At 37.7% G+C, this 20,688-nt stretch overlaps 1 protein-coding gene across 4 annotated transcripts in view; it reads left to right on the top strand.

Annotated features, from left to right (window-relative positions):
• RYR2 (ryanodine receptor 2) overlaps window positions 1-20,688 on the top strand; it is a 434,719-nt gene that overhangs the window by 108,622 nt on the left and 305,409 nt on the right. For all 4 annotated transcript variants that reach the window (XM_055811085.1, XM_055811083.1, XM_055811084.1 and 1 more), the window contains exon 2: window positions 5,678-5,797. In XM_055811085.1, coding sequence (XP_055667060.1) covers window positions 5,678-5,797 — 120 coding nt within the window. The remainder of the gene's footprint in view (window positions 1-5,677; window positions 5,798-20,688) is intronic.

Below are 20,688 nucleotides of genomic sequence, written 5' to 3'. Positions count from 1 at the left end.
TGTTTTTCTTGCATGGTTAAAATAGAAGACTTGGAGGGAGTAATGGCATAGTGTGTGAAATGGGGAAAGACATAGGGTAGGAAATTACATTTTGCATTCTGAAGAATGCAAATAAAGAAACTATTCAGTTTTGTTCCATCTTTTGACTCCCTACTAAACCAGTACCAGATATGAATTCAGAAGTTTTAAAAAATGTGTTGTTATTAAAAGTTTGAGGTACTACAGTGTGCAGAATAACAAAACCAGCCCACGAAGAATATTAAAAAAAATCCAAAGAAACCACCCACTAGCAGATTTCCAGACAAATGCCACAAGGCAAATATTCTACCCTCAAAATCACAGCTATGTCTGTATTGAAGAGGTGCTAACAGCTATAGTGCTGTGGAGGATGCCTACCTGTGGCAATTCAGCCAGCCAGTTTTAGTCCTTTAATAGAATTAACATATTGAGAAGGTTAAGGATTAGTCAAAACTGACTTCACACAGGAGGTATCAGTTTTCAGGGTTTAATAAGATGGAGTAACACTGTTACAAAGAAATATATACGTGTGTGTATATATACTCACACACATATATATGTTGTTTTCAGTTATAACTTGAAATTGGTGATCTTGGGAAAACATACATAGTCAGAACATTCATGTTGGATCATAACATGCCCACATCTTTACATGAGAAAATAACCTTTTTCTTGCCTGGGTAGTATATATTTCATGTAATCTTAGGAGATTTGAGTGGATTTCACAGAAAAGTCAAATAATCTCTGTAGATGAAAGTAAGTGCTATTAAGGGGCTTTGAAAACTCAGTTTTAATATTGTACCTTGACAGCAAACCCATGCTCTTCTGTCATTAATCTGGTCTTCTGGAATGCAGGTCTGAGCATGTAGTTTGCCAGTTTATGGCTATTGCTGGCAGTATTTTGGTTTTAGGAGTAGTTCTTACTGTAGAAGATGCTGTGGTGCCTCTAAAGGTTGGTGGTTGGGTTTTTTTGTTTTTTTAGTTCCTGGGTCTTCTGCTAAATCATTTAGTTATTTGTTCAGTTTCTGTGAGTATAAAGATTTCATGAAAATAATTAAGTAGCCCATAAGGAATAGATATTATTAAGAATCTGCTGTGTGTTGCTCTTCGTTCAATAACTGTCCTTGCTTTTCAAAATTGGATGTTTAAAAAATAAATAGGGCTTTATGGCATAGATAACATCTATCTGTTTTTTTCAGAATGCTTCTTGAAGAATCAGAATGATAAATGCAGTGGTGTGCTTATCAAAAGCTTATGCTGTTTGAGTCAGTGCAGGTATCTGACATAATATAAAGCAGAATATCTTTTGGCTGGAAGATACAGTATCTTTAAAATTATGAACTGGTGTACTGGCTGACACACAAGAATTTATCAGGATTAATGGATTACTGCAAGATGGTATTTGGTCATAATCTTAAAGCACTGTATAAGGCTGGTTACATTAGACTTAGCTGCACATTGCCTTCAGCGAGTTCATTTGCACTTGGGAGGGGGAATAGCTTTCTGGCTCAGGTGATCCGTGTAACAATCTGAGTGCCATTTCTGCTATCCCATAGGCATACTCTTGTTACTGTAGCTAGGCAGTATCCTCTTTGCTCCTTACCTGCCCGTTTGTAGGATGGAGATAACCACACTTCCAAATTCCCAAGTGTTGTGAACCAGATCAGAACGTCACCTGAAGGATGAATGGGAATGGATGGAAGAGTCATCCGTTAAAGCCCCTAAACTAAATGGACAGCTTTTCAAGTTGGATTCACTCTTACTCGCAGGAAATGCAGATATATCTGAGACTGTGCTCCATTGTTATGGTGACTTCCATTGCCTTGTGCATTTAATAATAAGCTGCAGCACAACCATGTGCGCAGAATTTGTGTGGTTATAGACACCCAGCTTCCCTTGCTCTCTTGATACCTTTTTCTATATCCAACAACTGGAAAAGTAGAAGACAAAACAGCGTCTTTGGGCTTACTAGTGAAGTCTGCAATGGTGATAGTGAGTTGGGGTGGAAATATTAAAATATTACAGTTTCCATGGAGGAAACTGGCAGATGGGTATCAGTGATGATTATTCAGCAAAACAAAAATAATAAATATCTGGCAGTGCTATTTTCTGCAGGGATTTTAAGTCTGTGCTATTGCCCTCTCTTCCAAACTCTGCTGGAGTTTTTTCAAGACTACACTACATTCTGTATAATCTACGTGTATTGCGGTTGGTTTGAATATGAAGTTTAAATCAAATACTTTCGTTGGTTACAGCAGAATATAGATACGGGGTTTTAACGCGATCAAGTATATGCTGAACTTGTTTCATTGAACATGACAGGCACACTACTGTCTATTAATACATGCATTACCTTGATCAGTTAAAAGACTCGTAACTGTTTTGTAGAGGATGAGGGTTTTCTTCGTTTGGCTATACAACTTAATATTGGCAAGGCACAAACAAGTATTCCTACATGTTTTAAAACGCACTTTGTCCAAGAGTTTAGATTCCAAGTGAATCAAAAGCTGCTATAAGTGATTACATTTTAACATTAAACATCTGTGCCTGAAGTTGGCTTCTTGGAATCTCTTTAATTTTGGTCTCTATTTAGTTTACGGTAATATTAAGTAACTCATCATTTGGCAGAGATGTTTAAAAGTCACTAATTTTCTTATCAGCACCCTTGTGTTGCCTCTACCCCTGAGTCTTCAGTCTCACGTGAGGAGAGTTAGGAGAGTTGCATGGGAGTGTATCTGGATACGTAATGATGTATTTGCTTACCTTTTGAAGGCTACAGTTCTAGTCCTTTGAAATGTAAATTACTTTCATCAGTTCTAATCTGACAGTGACTGACAGAAAAAAATACGATGATCGAAAGCCTCATCTGCATAACATATGGATGTGAAAATGCTCAGAAGGTAATAGGAGGAAATGAACCAGTTTGAGACATATCATAATTCAAGGTTTAAGAATATCTGAGAAGTATTTTTCTTTAATAGACATTAGTGATAGTGATGCACACTGTAGCTTTCCTCATACAAGAGTAAAGTGACCTTCAGTGAAGGTCTCCTGGAGATGTGACTTCAAATAAGGAAATTATGTGGTTTTAGCCCTCCTGGTTCTGGAACTGGGTAGCATTTACTGATCTGAAAACAGGTTTACAAAGACGTGCTGAGATGCTTACCCACTTACCAGTCTGCTCTAAAGACATGGAGTGGAATTGTGTATCTTGATCTAATTCTGCAACACAATCGAATACATATCTATAGGAATCTTCTGAACACGTAGTCAGAAAATGTTGGAAGACTGAACCCGGGGTATAGTTTATATTGGATTAGTCTCTAATGATGTGCACAGAAATGCAAAATAACTTAGACTTGGGTGTGTGTAACATCATCATCTGTAATCACCTGGCACTTGATCTTACAATGGCATTGCATCTTCTTAACCTTCCTTGGCAACTTCATCAACCCCACCTTAACTAGAAGTTCCACAAGACTATGACTCTGTGGTCTGAATGAAGAGGACATTTCTTGTAACAGTCTGCACACAAACCAAAGGAAATGCAGCAAAACAGAGTTGCGATTTGCTTTGTTGTTTTAATGAGCATGTCCTGCCAACCCAGGAACTGACTTTTGAAAAGGCATGGGAGGGTGACTTATGTTCGTTAATTAGTAAGCATTAAGAAATCTGTCTTTATGTATGAGCTATATATTTAACAAAATAAGCCATGTACGCTGTACAGCAAAAAAAGAGACCGTGTTTGCAAAATGAATTGAAAAAGCTTTTGTGTCAGGAAATTTAGCAGTTGCTATATTCCTGTTTTTAATTCTCCAACAGTCAGCATTTACATTATACATGTGTGCTTGGTGATTGTGCATAATTGGTTTGCAGTGAAGGATATGATGCATTAGATCATTAACTAAAATTAAGTATGTCAGGGACTTGCCCCAAACCAGCTTGTATTTTTGCTGCTGTCAGCATAGAATCATTTTTGTAGGTGGGCTATGTAGAACGCTTTTCAGACTTTCTCTGAAAAACGGGGCAGTAGAAAATGAAATTGGTGGTTCCTTTCAGAAGTGAGTAGCCTTACTATGTGTCCTGTCTCTGGCTGTAGTGGTACAGTATGAGCATCTTCTCTGGTGACTTTTTGGAGACAGCTCTAGCACAATGTGTGATGGTGACAGGGTTACCGGAGTTTCCATTCTGCTGGTGTGGTTATTTAGGAAGAGAAGGAGGAAGGAGAATGTCTTTACACAGCTGCAATCTAACCTTTAACCTGAAAAAAAAAATGTTTTATTTTAATTAAGTGTAATTAAGGTTAGGAAATACTAATTTTGAGCTTTGAAAAACAAAACCAAACAAACATCGCACCCCCACCCACCCCCGATTTCCAATTCCTGTGGATTTTAATAGATGCTACTTCTACAAAGAGTGCACAGCAAAGGTCTTAGGTCTGTATATGTGGTCTTCTAGATCCTTGATTTTGGCCTGTAGGGATTGTTCTTTGTTAATTACAATTGTCCCTTGTCAGCTGCACATATAACATGTATGCATATTACATTTTCTGGATTTAATGTCTGACTGGAAGCAGTTACTACTTTTTGCCTCTGCAGTTGGCTGTGGCTCATGAGTGATACGCAGCTTGGGCACTGTTGCTGCTATACAAGGAAAATGGGTTTGCCTACACTTTTAGGGCTAGGGTTTGCTACGTGGGGACCATTAAAAAAAAAAAAAAGGACATAAGTTAATTTTTAAAGCATCTGATTAAACTCTGTTTAATCTCCTGTTCTTTTCAGAATTAAATACACCTTAATTTAATTTAGTTTAATTACAAGAGTGAAGTAAATTAAACCAAATAAAAGGCCAGCTTAATTTAGGATAGGTGTTTACAAGTGGCTTCAAATTACTCAGTTCAATTTAAATTCAGGCATTCATTTAATTTGATGGACTTTTCTGAATGTCCCTATGTAAAAAGCTGCCTGTACGAACAACTTTTTTTTGTAAACGTGCCTGCCTTAACGTGTGCATACTTAACATAGTCTCATGCTGTTCTGCTTCCAGTTGCATGCTGCAGCCTGTAGTTTTATTGTTGTATGACATTTTATTTACAGCGTTAAATATGACCACTTTATAATCATTCGTGTGATATTTATTATTGGAAACTAGTTTTGCTTCATAATTGGATGGCCTGAATGCACAGGGTGATACTACTTTTGCTATTCTTAAACAGAAAACCCTTGCTAGAAAATAGACACAACAAAGTTTTTTCTTTTTAACTTGAACCATATTTCTGCAAAGGGGTTTTCCAGCTCATGGTTATGTTACTTTGAAGAAGTGGGAATTAAATAAGGGCTTGCTTCTGTTCTTTCAGGTTTGTTGACAAGATCTCCTTCAACTACATTACTACAAGGATTTAGTGCCTTAACATTTTTATTTCATATATACTGACTTGTGTTTCAAGAATAGGCAAACAGGAAAAGCACGTGTGCAGTTATAATTGTTTTGATTGATTTGCTCACATTCACAACTCTGAGAATAAAAGTTATGCTGAGATTTGATTCAGCTTGTGTTCAGGGATAACTGTTCCTGCATTTAGCAATGGTTTTGTAAATGCTTCCCCAGATCTTGTTGGTTCAGAAGCATAACAGCTCTTCTGTTTTTGTTTTTTTGGTAGGATGACGAAGTGGTTCTGCAGTGCACTGCAACTGTTTACAAGGAGCAACAGAAATTGTGTCTTGCTGCAGAAGGATTTGGCAACAGGCTTTGCTTTTTGGAATCCACATCGAATTCTAAGGTACTGCTGAGTGTTTTAAGTGTCATGTGTGAAGCAAGCATATAGTTATAATATTGCTTGCTTTGATGCGCTATATACAGATCTGTCTAGGAGAATGGACAAATCAAGTCTGTCAAGAATATAAGGAATATTTAATCCCCCTTCAAAGTTTAATTGTTCCTTTGTAATGGCCCTTTGGGCTCTAATGCTATGCTTTCTTCTTTGGGCTCACTTTAAGACTAGTTAGCTGCAGAAGTCCATCTCAGTAACAGGGTTGTTATTTTGCTCGTCCAAGCCGAGTTGTAGTAAGCTGCAGTGCAATTTTTGTGTACTGCAATTCAAAGACACATTTGGTTACTCTGATTTTAACTGCAGGGGGAAAAGAGCAATTATTCTATTCATTATAAGTTTTTATTCTGTGACACGTTGAGATGATTATTACTTTAAGTCCTTTTAATTCCCTATCTGAGCAGAGTAATAGTGCAAATATCAAAATTATCTCTTCTAATTAGTTATCTAAGCCTACTATAACTGTGCTATATACGCGGTAGATAAGTAGTTTAAAAAATTAACTTTGCTATTTGTTGCAAAGGAGGGGCTTTTTTTCACAATCACATATGCTCAAATAAATGTTTTGAAGATAAGAATGTGCCTTCTGAGGGCAGAACTGGTTTTGTGGCCAAAGTAATGGGTATACTTGGACATTTTATTTATATAAAGGGAAGAATGTTGCTGAACATATTTGTTTTTTCTTCAGCTAAAATATAAACATTTGAGAAAATAAAATAAAGGTGAAGCATCTGGAAAGACATCTAGAAAGATTTAGAACAAAAAATGTTTTTTATCTTGCCAACTTCCATAACATCACTTTGATTCTCTCTGATACATTGCAGAGTAATGCTTCATTTTCTGTCTCATCATTTGGAATGTTTTATTCATAATAATAAATTTTTCACTAGGATATTAATGATTCATTATAATAGCAGTGATCATGATGAATTCATTCGTGCTGGTCTGTTTTAAGTGAATCTTTTTAACAATAAAAATGTGCTGGCATGGAAGTGGTTGCAGTGCTAGTTGCCTGTGAGGCCAGAAAAATCTATTTAATGAATTTATTATCATTCAGTGAGTTTGGATATTAAATCTACAGTCTCTTTCTCACTGTATAAAACTCCTTAAAGACAAGAATGTTCAGGAATACAATATAAGTTTCGTATCAGTTTCCTATGCTTGCTTGTTGATTCTGCTTTTTTTCCCATGTTTTGTGAAACAATATTTATTATTCCCATTGTGCATGAACTTGGGGATAAAAGTGAACAAAAGAAAATCCATGCAGCTCATCCTTGTTTTAATTTTTAAGGCTTGACAGTTTCTAGGATGAGCTCATTTGAAGTCATTCGGAGATATAAATACTGAGGGAGCCATAAAATCACCAAATCCTTAAGGCAAAGTTGACTGTAAATGCGAGTAAATAAAAATGTTTTTCTTCGTAATGCCTACGTTGATACAATGTTACTATTTCATTATATAGGGAAAAATATAGAAAATACTCCAAGAGGCATATGTTCATTTGAAAAAGGTTCCAGAAGAGTTCTTGAGCCAGTTAAAAATTTCCCTGCATGTCTTTTAGATTGTTTTCCAGTTGTACTGGGTTTGTGATGCACTTTAAAGCAACCAGTAGTGTGGCATCTGAATTACAGCCAGGTATCAAGGACAAGGTATGAACCAAGCACCAGTAATAGGCCAAACACAAGTAATAAACCTCAGCTATCGTTCTGGACTTGTGTTGTTGAGTCTGCCTCATACAATCCCCAGCTTTTCTGCAATACCCTTCAAGATGTGCCTCCTGGTGGTGTAGCTGATGTTTTATTAGCACAGATTATTTGCATGCACTTTCTTGCCCTAGGATCATTGAATAATTCACACTACAAAAGTAACAGTCAAATTGAAGATATATATTGACAATAATATGGCAACTACTGACTTAATGCTTATCCCATTAGAACAATAACACTGGCAGGCCCATTATGAAAATTGCTTAATGAATTTTATTTTCTTTGGTTCAAGTTTACAATGCAAATGTTTCTTTGGAGGGTCTTGTATATTCTTTCACTGTTGGAGGAGAACAGCAGATTTTGAAAATGTCATACTAATAAAAGATGGATGATGATAGTCAGGCTAAATTAGCAAACACTTTACCAAGCAGTATCAGTTCGTTCACATGTGTTCACATTTCAAAACTGTTTCCAAATTCCTCTTTCTTCACTTCTTTTGGAAGCAATCCATGTTTGTCATACCATGTACCGAGCAAAAATATCCTCCTTAGATAAGAAATATAGCTCTGCAAATGTATTGTTCTTGTGTGTGTCTTGTGTTTTAATTTCAAGTGAGGAATTCATTCATATTTGGAGCTAAATTACAGCTTGTTTTTAGGCTTGAGGTTGGTTTCTTTGTAGCAAATGCAGAAGCATCTTTTGTGATTAAATTTGATACGGGACGTTTTCTGAGAAGAAATGCATCTTTTGGAATTTTGGAAGTTTGGAGAATGCATGATTTTATGGAATCAAATTTCAACGTACAGTTATATTTCTAAGTTTGTGAATATTGTTGTGCATTGGTTTGGTCGTTCTTACATGAAGAGAGTTGAGCTGAGAGTTGGGGTTGTTTAGCTTAGAGAAAAGAAAGCTCCAGGGAGTCTCCAGTGGCCTTCCAGTACTTAAAGAGGGCCTATGGGAAAGATAGGGAAGGGCTCTATCAGGGAGTATAGTGATAGGATGAGGGGTAACTATTTTAAACTGAAAGAGGGCAGATTTAGATTAGATGTAAGGGAGAAATTCTTCACTGTGAGGGTGGTGAGGCACTGGCACAGGTTGCCCAGCAAAGCTGTGGATGCCCCATTCCTGGCAGTGTCCAAGGCCAGGCTGGACGGGGCTTTGAGCAACCTGGTCTAGCGGCAGGTGTCCCTGCCCATGGTGGGGGGTGGGAACCAGATGATCTTTAAGGTCCCTTCCAACCCAAACTGTTGTATGATACTATATATTTTAGCAAGTGCTGAGTAAAAGGGGAAAACAGTAACTCCAGGCTATGCAACTTCCAGTACAGCGTGGGAGGCTGGTGCCCTCCTTTGCTGCGGGCTGGAGCCCACCATGCTGCCCTCGGGCCCTTTCCTGCAGAGCTGCCTCCCAGGAGTCAGGCCCCAGGCTGGGCCCGGAGGTGCTGGGGCTGTTGCACAGTGTTTAATTGTGTAAATCCAAATGTATAAAAAGAGCACACGGTGTCCCTTAATGTATGGATGCAAGCAGATGCTTTTTGAGCAGTTACTGACATAATGAAATACTAGGGTTTTAAAAACCTAATTCACACCGATAAATCGGTGTTGTCTACTTGTTTAAAGTGGGTTGTTCTGGGAATTTGCCATGCAGTAAGATGGCTTTTTTTTGGGGTGTGTGTGTGTTTGATAGTTGCTGCAGTTCCTTTCTGTGCTTGTGTTTCCATCGCATCCTTCTAAATAAGTCCAAAAAGTCTGTCAGGGCTTAAGGAAGGCTTCGTAGCTGCACCTCCAAGGCCATCTTAATTGCCTTTGTGTCGTGTTGCCAAAATGAATGTTTCTATTTAATGGGAAAGATGGCGCTTAATTTTATGTAATCTCAAGTTCATAGAACTCCATTTAGCAGATATTCACTAACATCATTGATTTTAATAATTTAAATGAAGAGTTGGTAATAAGTTTATGCATATGTACACATTACTTGACTGACTTTACATACATAATTTAGACATAAGGTAGAGGAAGTCTTTATAAGCGTAGCTCAGAGGATTTTTTTCAATGAATCATTTTTTCTCAATAAAATGCTTCTCTATAGAAGCAATGTAAATAAGAACATAGTGTATAGAGTGTTTCACTACATTTGTGTGTAGCTTTATGTAATAGATAATCTATATAATTATAAATATTATAATTATGTGTAGCATTCCATTTTTTTATTCCTTGTAAATCTTGAGCCTAAATGCAGATGTATAGGATATGTATCAAACCTGACTGTGATCCTTGCACTTAATCCCACAACCCAGCAGAATTATTTCTTGAGATGGAAATCAAATAATTTAAAATGAATGTGAAACGAACATTTGTACTGTCGTCTGTAACGCAAGTAGTTTTAAAAAAGGAAACAATGTGTGATAACTTGCAAGGCATCACAGACTAAATAGTGTAACCATAATATACCTGATCTAGGAAATTTTACTACTCTAATTGTTCAGATTGTATCTCCTGTTGAAGCAGATATTTGGAACTTGTAATACTTACAGGAATGGATTATTCTGAGTTTACAGAAACGTTTATTATAAAATCCAGTGTTGTCAGGGACATACACTGAGTTTTAGCTTAATGAGGCACTATTTAGTACCAAAAAAGAATTAAAAGTTCTTCCTATCTACAAAACATACCTTCATAAATGTGACTTTCTTTTTCAGTCACACCCACTTATTTAGTATTTTAAAGTTTGATAGTACTGTAGGGATACATCTAGCAATAATTCTACATCATTGAGGATAACTCTGCATGCTTAATATTAGTGATTTAGAATTCACAGGGGTTTTTTTCTTTATAAGACTTAAAATATACTGTGTACTTGGGAATTCTTTTTGTCAAAATACATTTTAGAAATACTAAAGACTGTTATCAATACAGCACTTAAAAAAGAACCTTCAAAGGGAAGTACCAAATACTTAAATATGCGGGTAGAGTGCATGACACGCACCTGAAAATGTAGGAACAAAAGCTGAAAGATAAAATTGAAATAATTTTGTAGTTAAAAGGAACTGGAGTAATGGCACTGAACGAAAGAGTAGTCCATATGATATGTACACATACATAGTGTCTCCTATCAACTAACCAATGCAAGGCAAATGTCAAAGTGCCATCCAGTCAAGAAACTTAACCCAAAGCTGTACAGTTTTTGTAATTTGACAAATGAAACAGAAATTGTAATTTCCCCAGTCACAGAATCACAGAATCACCAAACAGTCAGTGTTGGAAGGGACCTCTAGAGGTCATCTAGTCCAACCCCCTGCTAAAGCAGGGTCTTCTAGAGCAGGTTGCACAGGATCTCATTCAGGCAGGTTTTGAGTGTCTCCAGAGAAGGAGACTCCACAGCCTCTCTGGGCAGTCTGTGCCAGTGCTCTGGCACCCTCAGGGTAAAGTTTTTCCTCATATTCAGAAGGAGTTTCTTGTGTTGCAGTTTGTGCCCATTGTTCCTGTCGCTGGGTGCTACTGAAAAGCACTTGGCCTCATCCACATGCTTCTAGATGACCTCCAGGATGAGCTGTTCCATTACCTTTCCGGGGATGGAGGTGAGGCTGACCAGCCTGTAGTTTGCTGGGTCCTCCTTCCTGCCCTTTTTGAAGACTGGAGTGACATTGGCTGCCCTCCAGTCCTCAGACACCTCTCCTATTCCCCATGACCTTTCAAAGATGATGGAGAGTGGCTTCACAATAACATCTGCCAACTCCCTCAGCACTTGGGGGTAAATCTAATTGGCCCCCATGGATTTGTGGGTGTCACGTTTGCCTAAATGATCTCTAACGTCATTCTCCTTGGCTGAGGGAAAGTCGTCTTTCTCTGTACTTCTTCTCTTGTCTCCAGGGACTGGGAAACCAGAGGGCCAACCTTGGCAGTGAAAACTGAAGCAAAGATGACATTCAGTAACTGCCTTCTCTGTGTTGTTCCTCACTAGGGCACCCACCTTATTTAGCAGCATGCCCACATTTTCCCTAGTCATCCTTTTCCTACTGATTACTTGAAGAAGCTGTTCTTGCTGTCCTTGACATCCCTCACTAGAATTCCAAATGGACCTTAACCTTCCTTGTCTCATCCCTGCATTTTCTGACAATGTTCCTATAATCCTCCCAAGTGGCCTGTCCCTTTTTCCACATTCTGTACGCTGCCTTCTTCTGTTTGAGTTTTGCCAGAAGCTCCTGCTCATCCATGCAGGCCTTCTGCCCCCTTTGCTCAGTTTCTTACTCATAGGGACGCATCGACCTTGAGCTTGGAGGAAGTGATGCTTGAATGTTAGCCAGCTGTCTTGGACCTCTCTACCTTCTAGAGTCCTAACCCATGGGATTCCTCCAAGTAGGTCCTTGAAGAGGCCAGAGTTAGCTCTTCTGAAGTCCGGGGTTGCAATCCTACTTATTGCCCTGCTTCCTCCACACAGGTTCCTGAGCTCCTTCACCTCACAGTCACTGCAGCCAAGGCTGCCCCCAACCTTCACATCCCCAGCCAGTCCTCCTTTGTGAAGACAAGGTCTAAAAGCACACCGCGGCTTGTTGGCTCTTCCACCACCTGCCTCAAAGACTTATCATCAATGTTCTGCAGGAGCCTCCTGGACTGTGTGCACCCAGCTGTGCTGTCTTTCCAGCAGGTATCAGGGTGGTCGAAGTCCCCCATGAGAACCAGGGCTGTTATCGTGAGGCTGCCGCCACTTGTCTGTAGAAAGCCTCACTGACTTCCTTGTCCCGATCAGGTGGCCTGTAGCAAACACCCGCACCCGTGTCCCGTGTCCCCCATGTTGGCCTGCCCCTTAATCCTTACCCATAACCTCTTGGTTGTTCTGCATCTCCCCTGGGCAGAGCTCGGTACGTTCCAGTTGCTCTCCATGTAAAGGGCAGCCCCTCCACCTTGCCTTGCTGGCCTGGCGTTCCTAAAAAGTATGTAGCCACCCATGCCGGCATTCCAGGCATGTGAGCTATCCCACCATGTCTCTAACTGCAAAGAAATCATGGCCCTGCCTCTATAGTCAAATATGTAGTTTGTAGCTGTCTTCGTTATCTAAATGTCTGTTAAATGCAAACAAGCAAAGCCTAAATGTTCGTAAAAGCACATATAATGGTGGTTGTTGGTGGTTTTTTTGTTGTTGTTTGTTTGGTTTGTTGGTTTGGGGTTTTTTTGTTGTTTTTTTTTTACTTTTTAATTGTAGTGGAACAGATGTAGGAATTCAACTTCTGGTATAAAATAAGTGAAGACGATCTGAAAAATCCTATTAAATTAGTTTTCCTTTGTAACTATATATCCCAGTAACTGTTTAAGACTCTTACTATTTATAAAGCTTAAAACATAAAAAGAAGCAGATACTACGCTGCAAAGTCTTGCCTGAGGTACAGCTGTGATACGAGCACCATGATGTAAGAAGGTCAAACATGCAGTGTGCAATCCTGAGACTGGTGTGGTGAGTTTTCTGCAGGCTTCTCAAAACCTGCCAGTTTGCTGTGATTTAGCTTCTGAGTCCTGCCCTTTTTAGTCCCGTTCCTATTCAAAAGGAAAGTTGCTATTATTGCAGGATAGCTTCATGTATTTCAATTTTTAATGTTCTTTTCAAAGCAATGCCCTCACAATTGCATCGTTGATGGATTTGGGTGGTGGGGTGGGTTTTTTCCCCCATTTAGTATAAAAAGCTTGGGACTCTTATTAAGTTTGGGACTAGGTGTTAAGACTGGAAACAGATTATTTGCCTTCGCCAAATAGACTAACCTATACTAAAATACCAGAAGAAAGTCCTTGAACAGTGAACAAAGTGATACATAGAGCAAAGCCAGAGTATTTTGAGGTGAGAGTTCTTACTGTGCACTCGCGTGTGATGAAAGTTACAGCTGATAGCTGATCAGTGCAAGCACAGCCCTGGCGGCTTCGGGCCTGCTGCATTACCCTGAGTAACTGAACATCACAAGGTTACACAATGGCATATTCTGCTAAATCCTCTAGAGCTCAGCATTTTAAATATTTCCTGTGATGGGTTTATAGCAGAATGTACTTCATTAGTACATGCTCAGTAGTTACAAAGCAGTCGTTTGAATTTTAATTAGGCTGATAAGTAGTTTGTGCATCTGAAAACCTGAAAAAAACAGACTGATAAATCTGTGTGTTGCAAGCTAAGAATACATGAAAGTGCAAATGATTCTTTTAAGCCCTTTAGGCAAACGTTTGTCTTAATGTAGCAGTTTCAAATTAAGTATGTATCCCTGCTCAGCCCTTGAAGTCATGGTATTGCTACTTCCTACTCAGTATTTTTTAAGCACTGTTGAGCTAAATCTGGGTCAGCAGAGTCCTGTGTGTAATCCCAGCCCAAAGGGCTCTCAGAGATTAGGATGAAGTGTGGCCTATTGTAAGTGAATCTATGTGTTTCTTTGAGGTAGGTAATATCAATTATATCAGAAACAAAACAAATCAAAAAAACACCAAAGAATTTTCCTGTTAATTTGTTTCTTAAGGCTTTTTGAAACTTTTATCTTTTGGCTGGTGATTTTGAAGATTCTAGGCTTTTTCTCCTGGTTACTTACACGTGAAAAATGAGGAAGAATGTGCATGCTTTTTTAACAGCAGAGGGAATGCTGTAACTTGCTATCATAACAAGATTATTTTCAACATTAAATTGAGGGTGTTAGTTTATAAACAGTTGGAATTGGAAGGGGGGAATTGGGCAAGTGGAAATCGTTTGGAGGTTGAAAGTGTAAGTTTTGTGTCCTTGTGCTTGAAACCCAAATGCAAGTTGCTTTTTAACTTTCCTAATGCTGGCAGAGGCATTGCTATGTGCAAATGCAAGCATAACTTTTTCTGGTTTCACAAGCAAAAGAACAGTTGCTTTGTTATGCATTATAACACAGAGGCTGGATCATTAAAAAAGAGATTATGTTCTTAAAGAGTATGCATATATGCAGAAGGTCAGAGTTCAGCCTGCTTTTCCTGGGTGTTCAATTATTTTCAAATAATTGCTGAAAGTTTGCTGTTTGTTTGAAAATCTGTAGATACGAGTGATGGACATGTAGTCAATACATGAGCTATGAACCACACTGACAGTTCCAGTCTGTTTTTTCTTACGAAAACCAACATGTCTCTAATAGCTGGAGGATGGGAATAATACTGTGTTTTCCCACAGTATGATCACTAGCTTAAGATGTCTTTCCTCTCTGCCTTTTTTGGCTTGGCCTTTTCAAATACCATCTATAAGCCAAAATGAGTTTTACAATTCTCTGTGCCTCAGAGCAAGGATCTTGTAAAGCAGTGATTGTGTGCAGTCTGCTTTGGCCCTGCCTTCAGTCTTCCAGTTGGGGAGTTGTGTGAGCTGGAAGGGGTGTTGAAGCTGATGTTCAGCTGAATTCAGTGTGAGATAGTTTTTCTTGTCTTATAGAAAGCGATGTAAATATAGTGAGTCCCCGTGAATCATACTAATCGATGGTTTTGAGTGTTAACTCTCTTAGAAGTTTTCCCTCTCCTTACTGGATACATAAAGACGTATAAGGAATATGCTTAGGGGTGGAAAGCCTGTTTCATCTTCCAGGTATTTGTACTCTTTTCTTGATAAATACAAATATATCATCCTCAAAAACATTGCCTTGCCATGAGAATGAAGTTTTAGCACACCTTTTAAAAAAGCATAGGAAACTACTGTTACTTGGCTGATTTCAAAAGACTGATAGTCTTTCCTTAACAATCTTGCAAACTTTACCTCTGTCCCACATTTAAATGTAACAGGGAGTTAGGAATTTCAGGTTTTCTTTGTGTTTCTCTGAGTATTGATGAGTTCTAGTTGCACAGTACAATGTTTGCAGCTGGTGATAAGGCAACGATCAAGGAAAATGTGAGTCAAAATCAGTAACAGCCATCACTCAAGTGGTTTTAGATAATATAGGATGAATTAGTTTAGATTAGGATGCTTAAAATGGCCAAGGTATGTATTGATCACTAAAAGACGCAGCAGGGACAAGTTATTTCTGTCTGAAGGAAAATGCCAAAGTTCTGTGACATTTGGAGTACCGTGAGAGAAAAGGAAACAGGCACAGCACAGGACTTGCATGAGAAGGTTGGGCAGAGGCCCTAGAAAGCAAGCCAATATTCCACTCAGCGCAATATGAACAGACTTGCCAAGAAACCATTCGAATGTCCATTATTCAATGAATTGGAAAGTCCAGCTAATACAGATTTTTTCCTCTGATTTGTATATACATTAAGTTATTAGGCAATACAACAAAGTCTGTAGAAATAAAGTACAATTGCAATGAAGTCTTACTTAAAATAAGAAACATGCTTAGTGTGTTTAGCTCTTGTAAGAATAAAGCTTAACATATTTTGAGTGCCATCTTTGATATGTGATTTGGTCAGTAGTACACGAACAATTAATTTGACCTCTTTTGGCTGATACAGTTGCAAGTATGTGTACAGATTAATGGCTGTAAAAACCTCATTTTATAAACTCAAAATGGTAAAAGAATTCTTTCCTATTGTGTATGCTTCCAGCTTATTTATCATGGAGGTTAACTGTATTTATAGTTTCCATTACAGCTCTTATTTTCATGTACACATAACTGTCCATATAATTCTCACGAGGATGGTTTTATTCTATAGAAAGTGTGGATTCCTTGGAATTAATTTAGAAGAGTTCTGGTTATTTTGGAAAACTTGCAAGAACGTGGTGGTGTTTGTTGTTTTTTGGGGGGGGTTGTTTTTTGGGTTTTTTTTTTTTTTTTGTATTAGAAAATCAAGCAATACCAAACAATGGCATTTAAAAGGTTATGTTAAATCCCCAGCGTAGACATGAACTTTCGAAGAGTAGTGGAACATCTTTGCTTGGTAAGGTGAAAATTGAGATATTGGTAAAATAAAATAAAAACCATCTAGAAAATGTTACATGGTTGTGCATAATAGATATCTGTAAAGATCTTAATACTGTAGTTAATCTTACATGATGTCAAAATGAACAATTCTGTAAAGGAAGAACTTGAATACGGTAAAGGAGGAAATTCCAGGTGGGTGAATGATCTAAATGAATGCAGTAGTTGCACGTAGGGGGTGATATCTGTAAACTTCATGTTATACTCCCTCCTTGAATGTGGATTCAAGAATAGCAGGAAAAGAGTAAAAATCCACATAGTTTGCCAGGTCCTTGAGACTGTCTTTACTGCCTCTGAATTATTAAGCCTCTTGCTTTACTACCTCTTTCATAATTCACTTCTGAGGCAGGTGGGTTGTTTGCTGGGAAATGTGTGTGGGCATTTCTGTCTAGATGGTACTTCGTGGCAGCTTTTTGTGCTGGTATGTTGCTGAATGATAAGTTACAGAAAGCCCTTTAAAGCAGCAGTTGTTTGCTTAACAGCTTAGTAACAATATTTTGGTACCTTAGACTAAAAAGGGACAAAATTTGAATCTTTAAGAAGCTGAGCAAATAATCACTAATTGGTCTTCCAAGCTTTTTGATTTTGTAGCTAATAAAGGTACATAAAATAAGTGTTTACTGTATACATCATGCACTGTCTTCCCAAATGCAGTGTCATTCACAGTCAAATAGGAGCTTTATATATTTACACATATATTTACAGACAAACCACAAGTTCTGAGAATACACGGTGAGATATTTTTTTAAAATAAGTATTTATGCTGGAAAGCATTATCACACTTTTTATGAGCAGTGAAACTCTGACAGTACATATCCCTAAATCCATGAAGAATTTCCTGGCAGACAGTCCTATCTGTCCTTCTGTCCCTGACCTAAATATCTGCTGGAGACTACAAGAATCAGATGATTAAAGGTTTTATATTTTTTTTTCAGTGAACAACTTTCAATATATCATTCTGTTTTGTTTATATTACAGAGGTGAATGTTTATACCTTTTAAAATAACTATATAATTTCTAATAATAGTTTAAATCAAGTAAATCAGATCAAAATAATCTGGGAACATTACATCCAGCCTGAGCCAGAATGGACAATATTACCTTTAAAGGACATATGTATAACAAGAGGGACTAAATGAATTAAAGAAATAAATAGTATATCATACCGCATCTTCAAAAAGTGGCTTTATAATTTATTAATTTTTTGCCAGCCAGAAGGGGCTGGCACACCTAAATTTGAATAAAGCACGTCTAGCTTCTGTAACACTGGTGGGATAGACTGAAAATTCTGTGGGCATTTGCGTTTCATTTGTTTTGAATATTTTTTTTTTTAATTGAGTTAAGCACATGAATGAGTATTGACTCAAAACAGAATGCATGCATTATTCATTTTAGTTATAAAAAGTGATTTATTTTGCGTATGTGTAAAGAAAATATTGACTGTTAATACTCAGTTTAGTACTGTAAGTGCTTAAGTGCATTGCTGCATCTTGCCACAGACAATTTTGATAGCTGTGTATGCTTTGCTACTTTTAAACTGCGTTGCCCAGGAGAGAGCTGATGATGCATCTCCTTTCCTTTGCTTAAGGACAAGTCAGAGGTGACTCAGAGCATAAATTTCCAGTCCCTTATTCCAGCAATATTTGATAGGCACCAATTTTCGTGGTTATACAGGTTGATTGATTTCAGCAGCATAAAATGGAAAGCATAATGGTTGAAAACTTACAATAAAATCCTGAGAGATTAAAATTTAGTGTCTGTTGTTACATTTTGTAGTTGATAGCGTATGAGATAAATAAGCAGGTTTTGCTTCTCTTAGGCACATTGTTTCATGTTCACTGTGAAGTGAATGAATTTCTCATTAGAGTTGGTGTAGGGTATTCTGGAGGGGTTAGTATTTATCTTTTTGGGGTTTCATTTTTGCACGTGACAATTCCATTGTGAAGATTTCAGCTATAGGATAAATTTAACATTAAGAAAATCTCTGCAAATAATGTCCTTTTGGTTGTTATGTGGAGGTAAGATTTCTACTGAGGCTGGTCAGCCCATGTCAGATATTACAGCCACAAAAGATGTGCACAGTTGCCCTACTTGTCTGATCCTGAAAGATTATAGGATTCCTACTTGGAAAGACGATTGTTGTAATGTGCATGTTTTATAGTAAACCTGGTCAGAGATCAGGAAGATTTTCCTGGAGGGTGTCTGCTATGCTTTTCAGAAAGGGGAAAAATAGTATTTTTATAAAGATCATCTTTCTGGTGATGCAAAAATCAAAGGGTAGCTGCTTCCCTCCAGGTTCTAAAGCAATAGTAACTTCCCAACTGATAATATTCTAGATTCTTCCATTACTTGTTGCAGTAGCTACAAATACGGCATAATCTCTGAGAGTAAACGGGAACTGTAAAGTTTTGAATAATACACATAAGATTAGCATAATAAAGTAGAATTTGCAGGATCAGCATGAAATTAAACAAAAACAGTTTTGTTAATTTGGATGTGTGCCTAGAACTTTTGTAGCACTGTTGATCCTATGAGATTTTGAAATTTTATTAATTAGCATGGAATTTTCCTAATTACCTTAAAAATTAACACATTTACATTGCATTAGGGTGATGTACTATTAGCAATTGTCATCTAAGCTTCTGGCTACAGCAGCATCATTTATAATGGCTGTTGGGTTGATTGACCTGGTTTATCCATCGAGGCTGAAATGTCTTTGGGTGAATTCTTACACAACATCACTTCTATCTGTTGCTAAGAGTTTTAAATTTTCAGAGAATGGATAAAAAAGAGAAATAGCTCTCAGTAATGTTGGACTTATGTATGATTAGAAAGGAGATGAGAGGGGAGAGATGGGGGATGAGAGGAAAACACCTCCTTACTTATCCTCTTTAGAGATGGAATGTATGAGGCCCTAAATCTTTAAAGAAAGTAAACATCATACCAAGAATTACATCTTCCAAGCAGTTAAGACCGTCTGTTCTGTTAATAATAGCCTCATGGCCCTCCACAGCTCTCAAGATCAAAGTTGTTTCCAAAGAGCAAAAATTGAAAAATTGTAACATAAAATTTTGACGCTGTTTGCAAGCATGAAGGAAAATAATAGAATTGTACTTATGTAACAACAGCCTAAGCAGAAATTGGTTTCTTTTGGATTTCTAAAGGAGATTGTGAGAGGGGGGGAAAAAACCCAAGAAGCAGTTTCCTTCTGAACGTTGTTATACTGTCAGTGTGTACAGCTTGTTTCAGTTAATGCATTTTTCTTTGCCAATGAACTGTTGCACTGTGACCATCAGCTGACATTCACTATCTGAAAATAAGAGTAGGGAAGGATTTTGGTCCTAACTGTTGTGCTAACTCATATGGAGATAAAAAGTAGTAATAACTCCTTGTGATAAGACATAGACTTCAAGATAAATGAGTGTTTATCTTTGATATACCAACAGAAAGTATGCTCAGTGTATCAAGAGTTCTTTTCACTGCGGTGTTTGCCAAACCTAGTAGTTCATTTATGAGAGAATTCTGCACTCAGAAATGTGAATAAAAGAGGGAAGCTTTCTTTATGAGGCCACAAGAAGAGAATCTTTTTTAAAAAATTAAGTCCATCAGTTGTTTAGGTGAGATTAACAAGATATGGTATAATAGAGGTGATCAGCATGCAGTGGCATAGGCAACCAACATGATTCAAAAGAACCACTGAGGACTTGGAGTTGTCTTGTGTCCTAGGTTTTGAAAATTAATCGATTGCAGTGTACTTGGGTCTGACCTCCATTCCACCAGTAACTGTATTTCCCTGCATTGGTCTCTTTTTCCCTTGGTGGTTTTTTTTTGTTTTTTTTTTTTTTTTATTTATTTATTCCAGGCCCTATTCTGGTTTTATCCTCCCAGTATTCCTGTGAGTTTTTCAGTTTTAACCCCTGAAACAGCTGTCCTGTGAAGAAGGAAGCTTTAGAGCTTTCAATTGTTGACAAGAAACTTTTCACTATGTGGAAAATGACATTTTTCAGGAAGTAGAGCTTGACTAGATTTTCATTTTTTTTCCTAGAAAAAGTGAAAAGCATACTTGTGACAAAAGGCCACTCACTCCCTTGTCAAATCGCTCTTCCAAAAACTTGAGGGTGTTACAGTTTTTTGATAGAGTAACATAAAGGGTTTTGAATGTTGAAAACTTAGTTGTTTCCATCAAAAGCAGAGATTTCAGATGGAATATCCTATAAATGCCTTGTACAAAAAGTGATGGTTTCAGGCTAAAA

The sequence above is a fragment of the Falco peregrinus genome, chromosome 7 (assembly GCF_023634155.1).
Source record: "Falco peregrinus isolate bFalPer1 chromosome 7, bFalPer1.pri, whole genome shotgun sequence".
Lineage (NCBI taxonomy): Eukaryota > Metazoa > Chordata > Aves > Falconiformes > Falconidae > Falco > Falco peregrinus.
The sequence above is the reverse complement of the archived record's forward strand: the minus strand, read 5'-3'. Positions and strand labels throughout refer to the sequence as shown.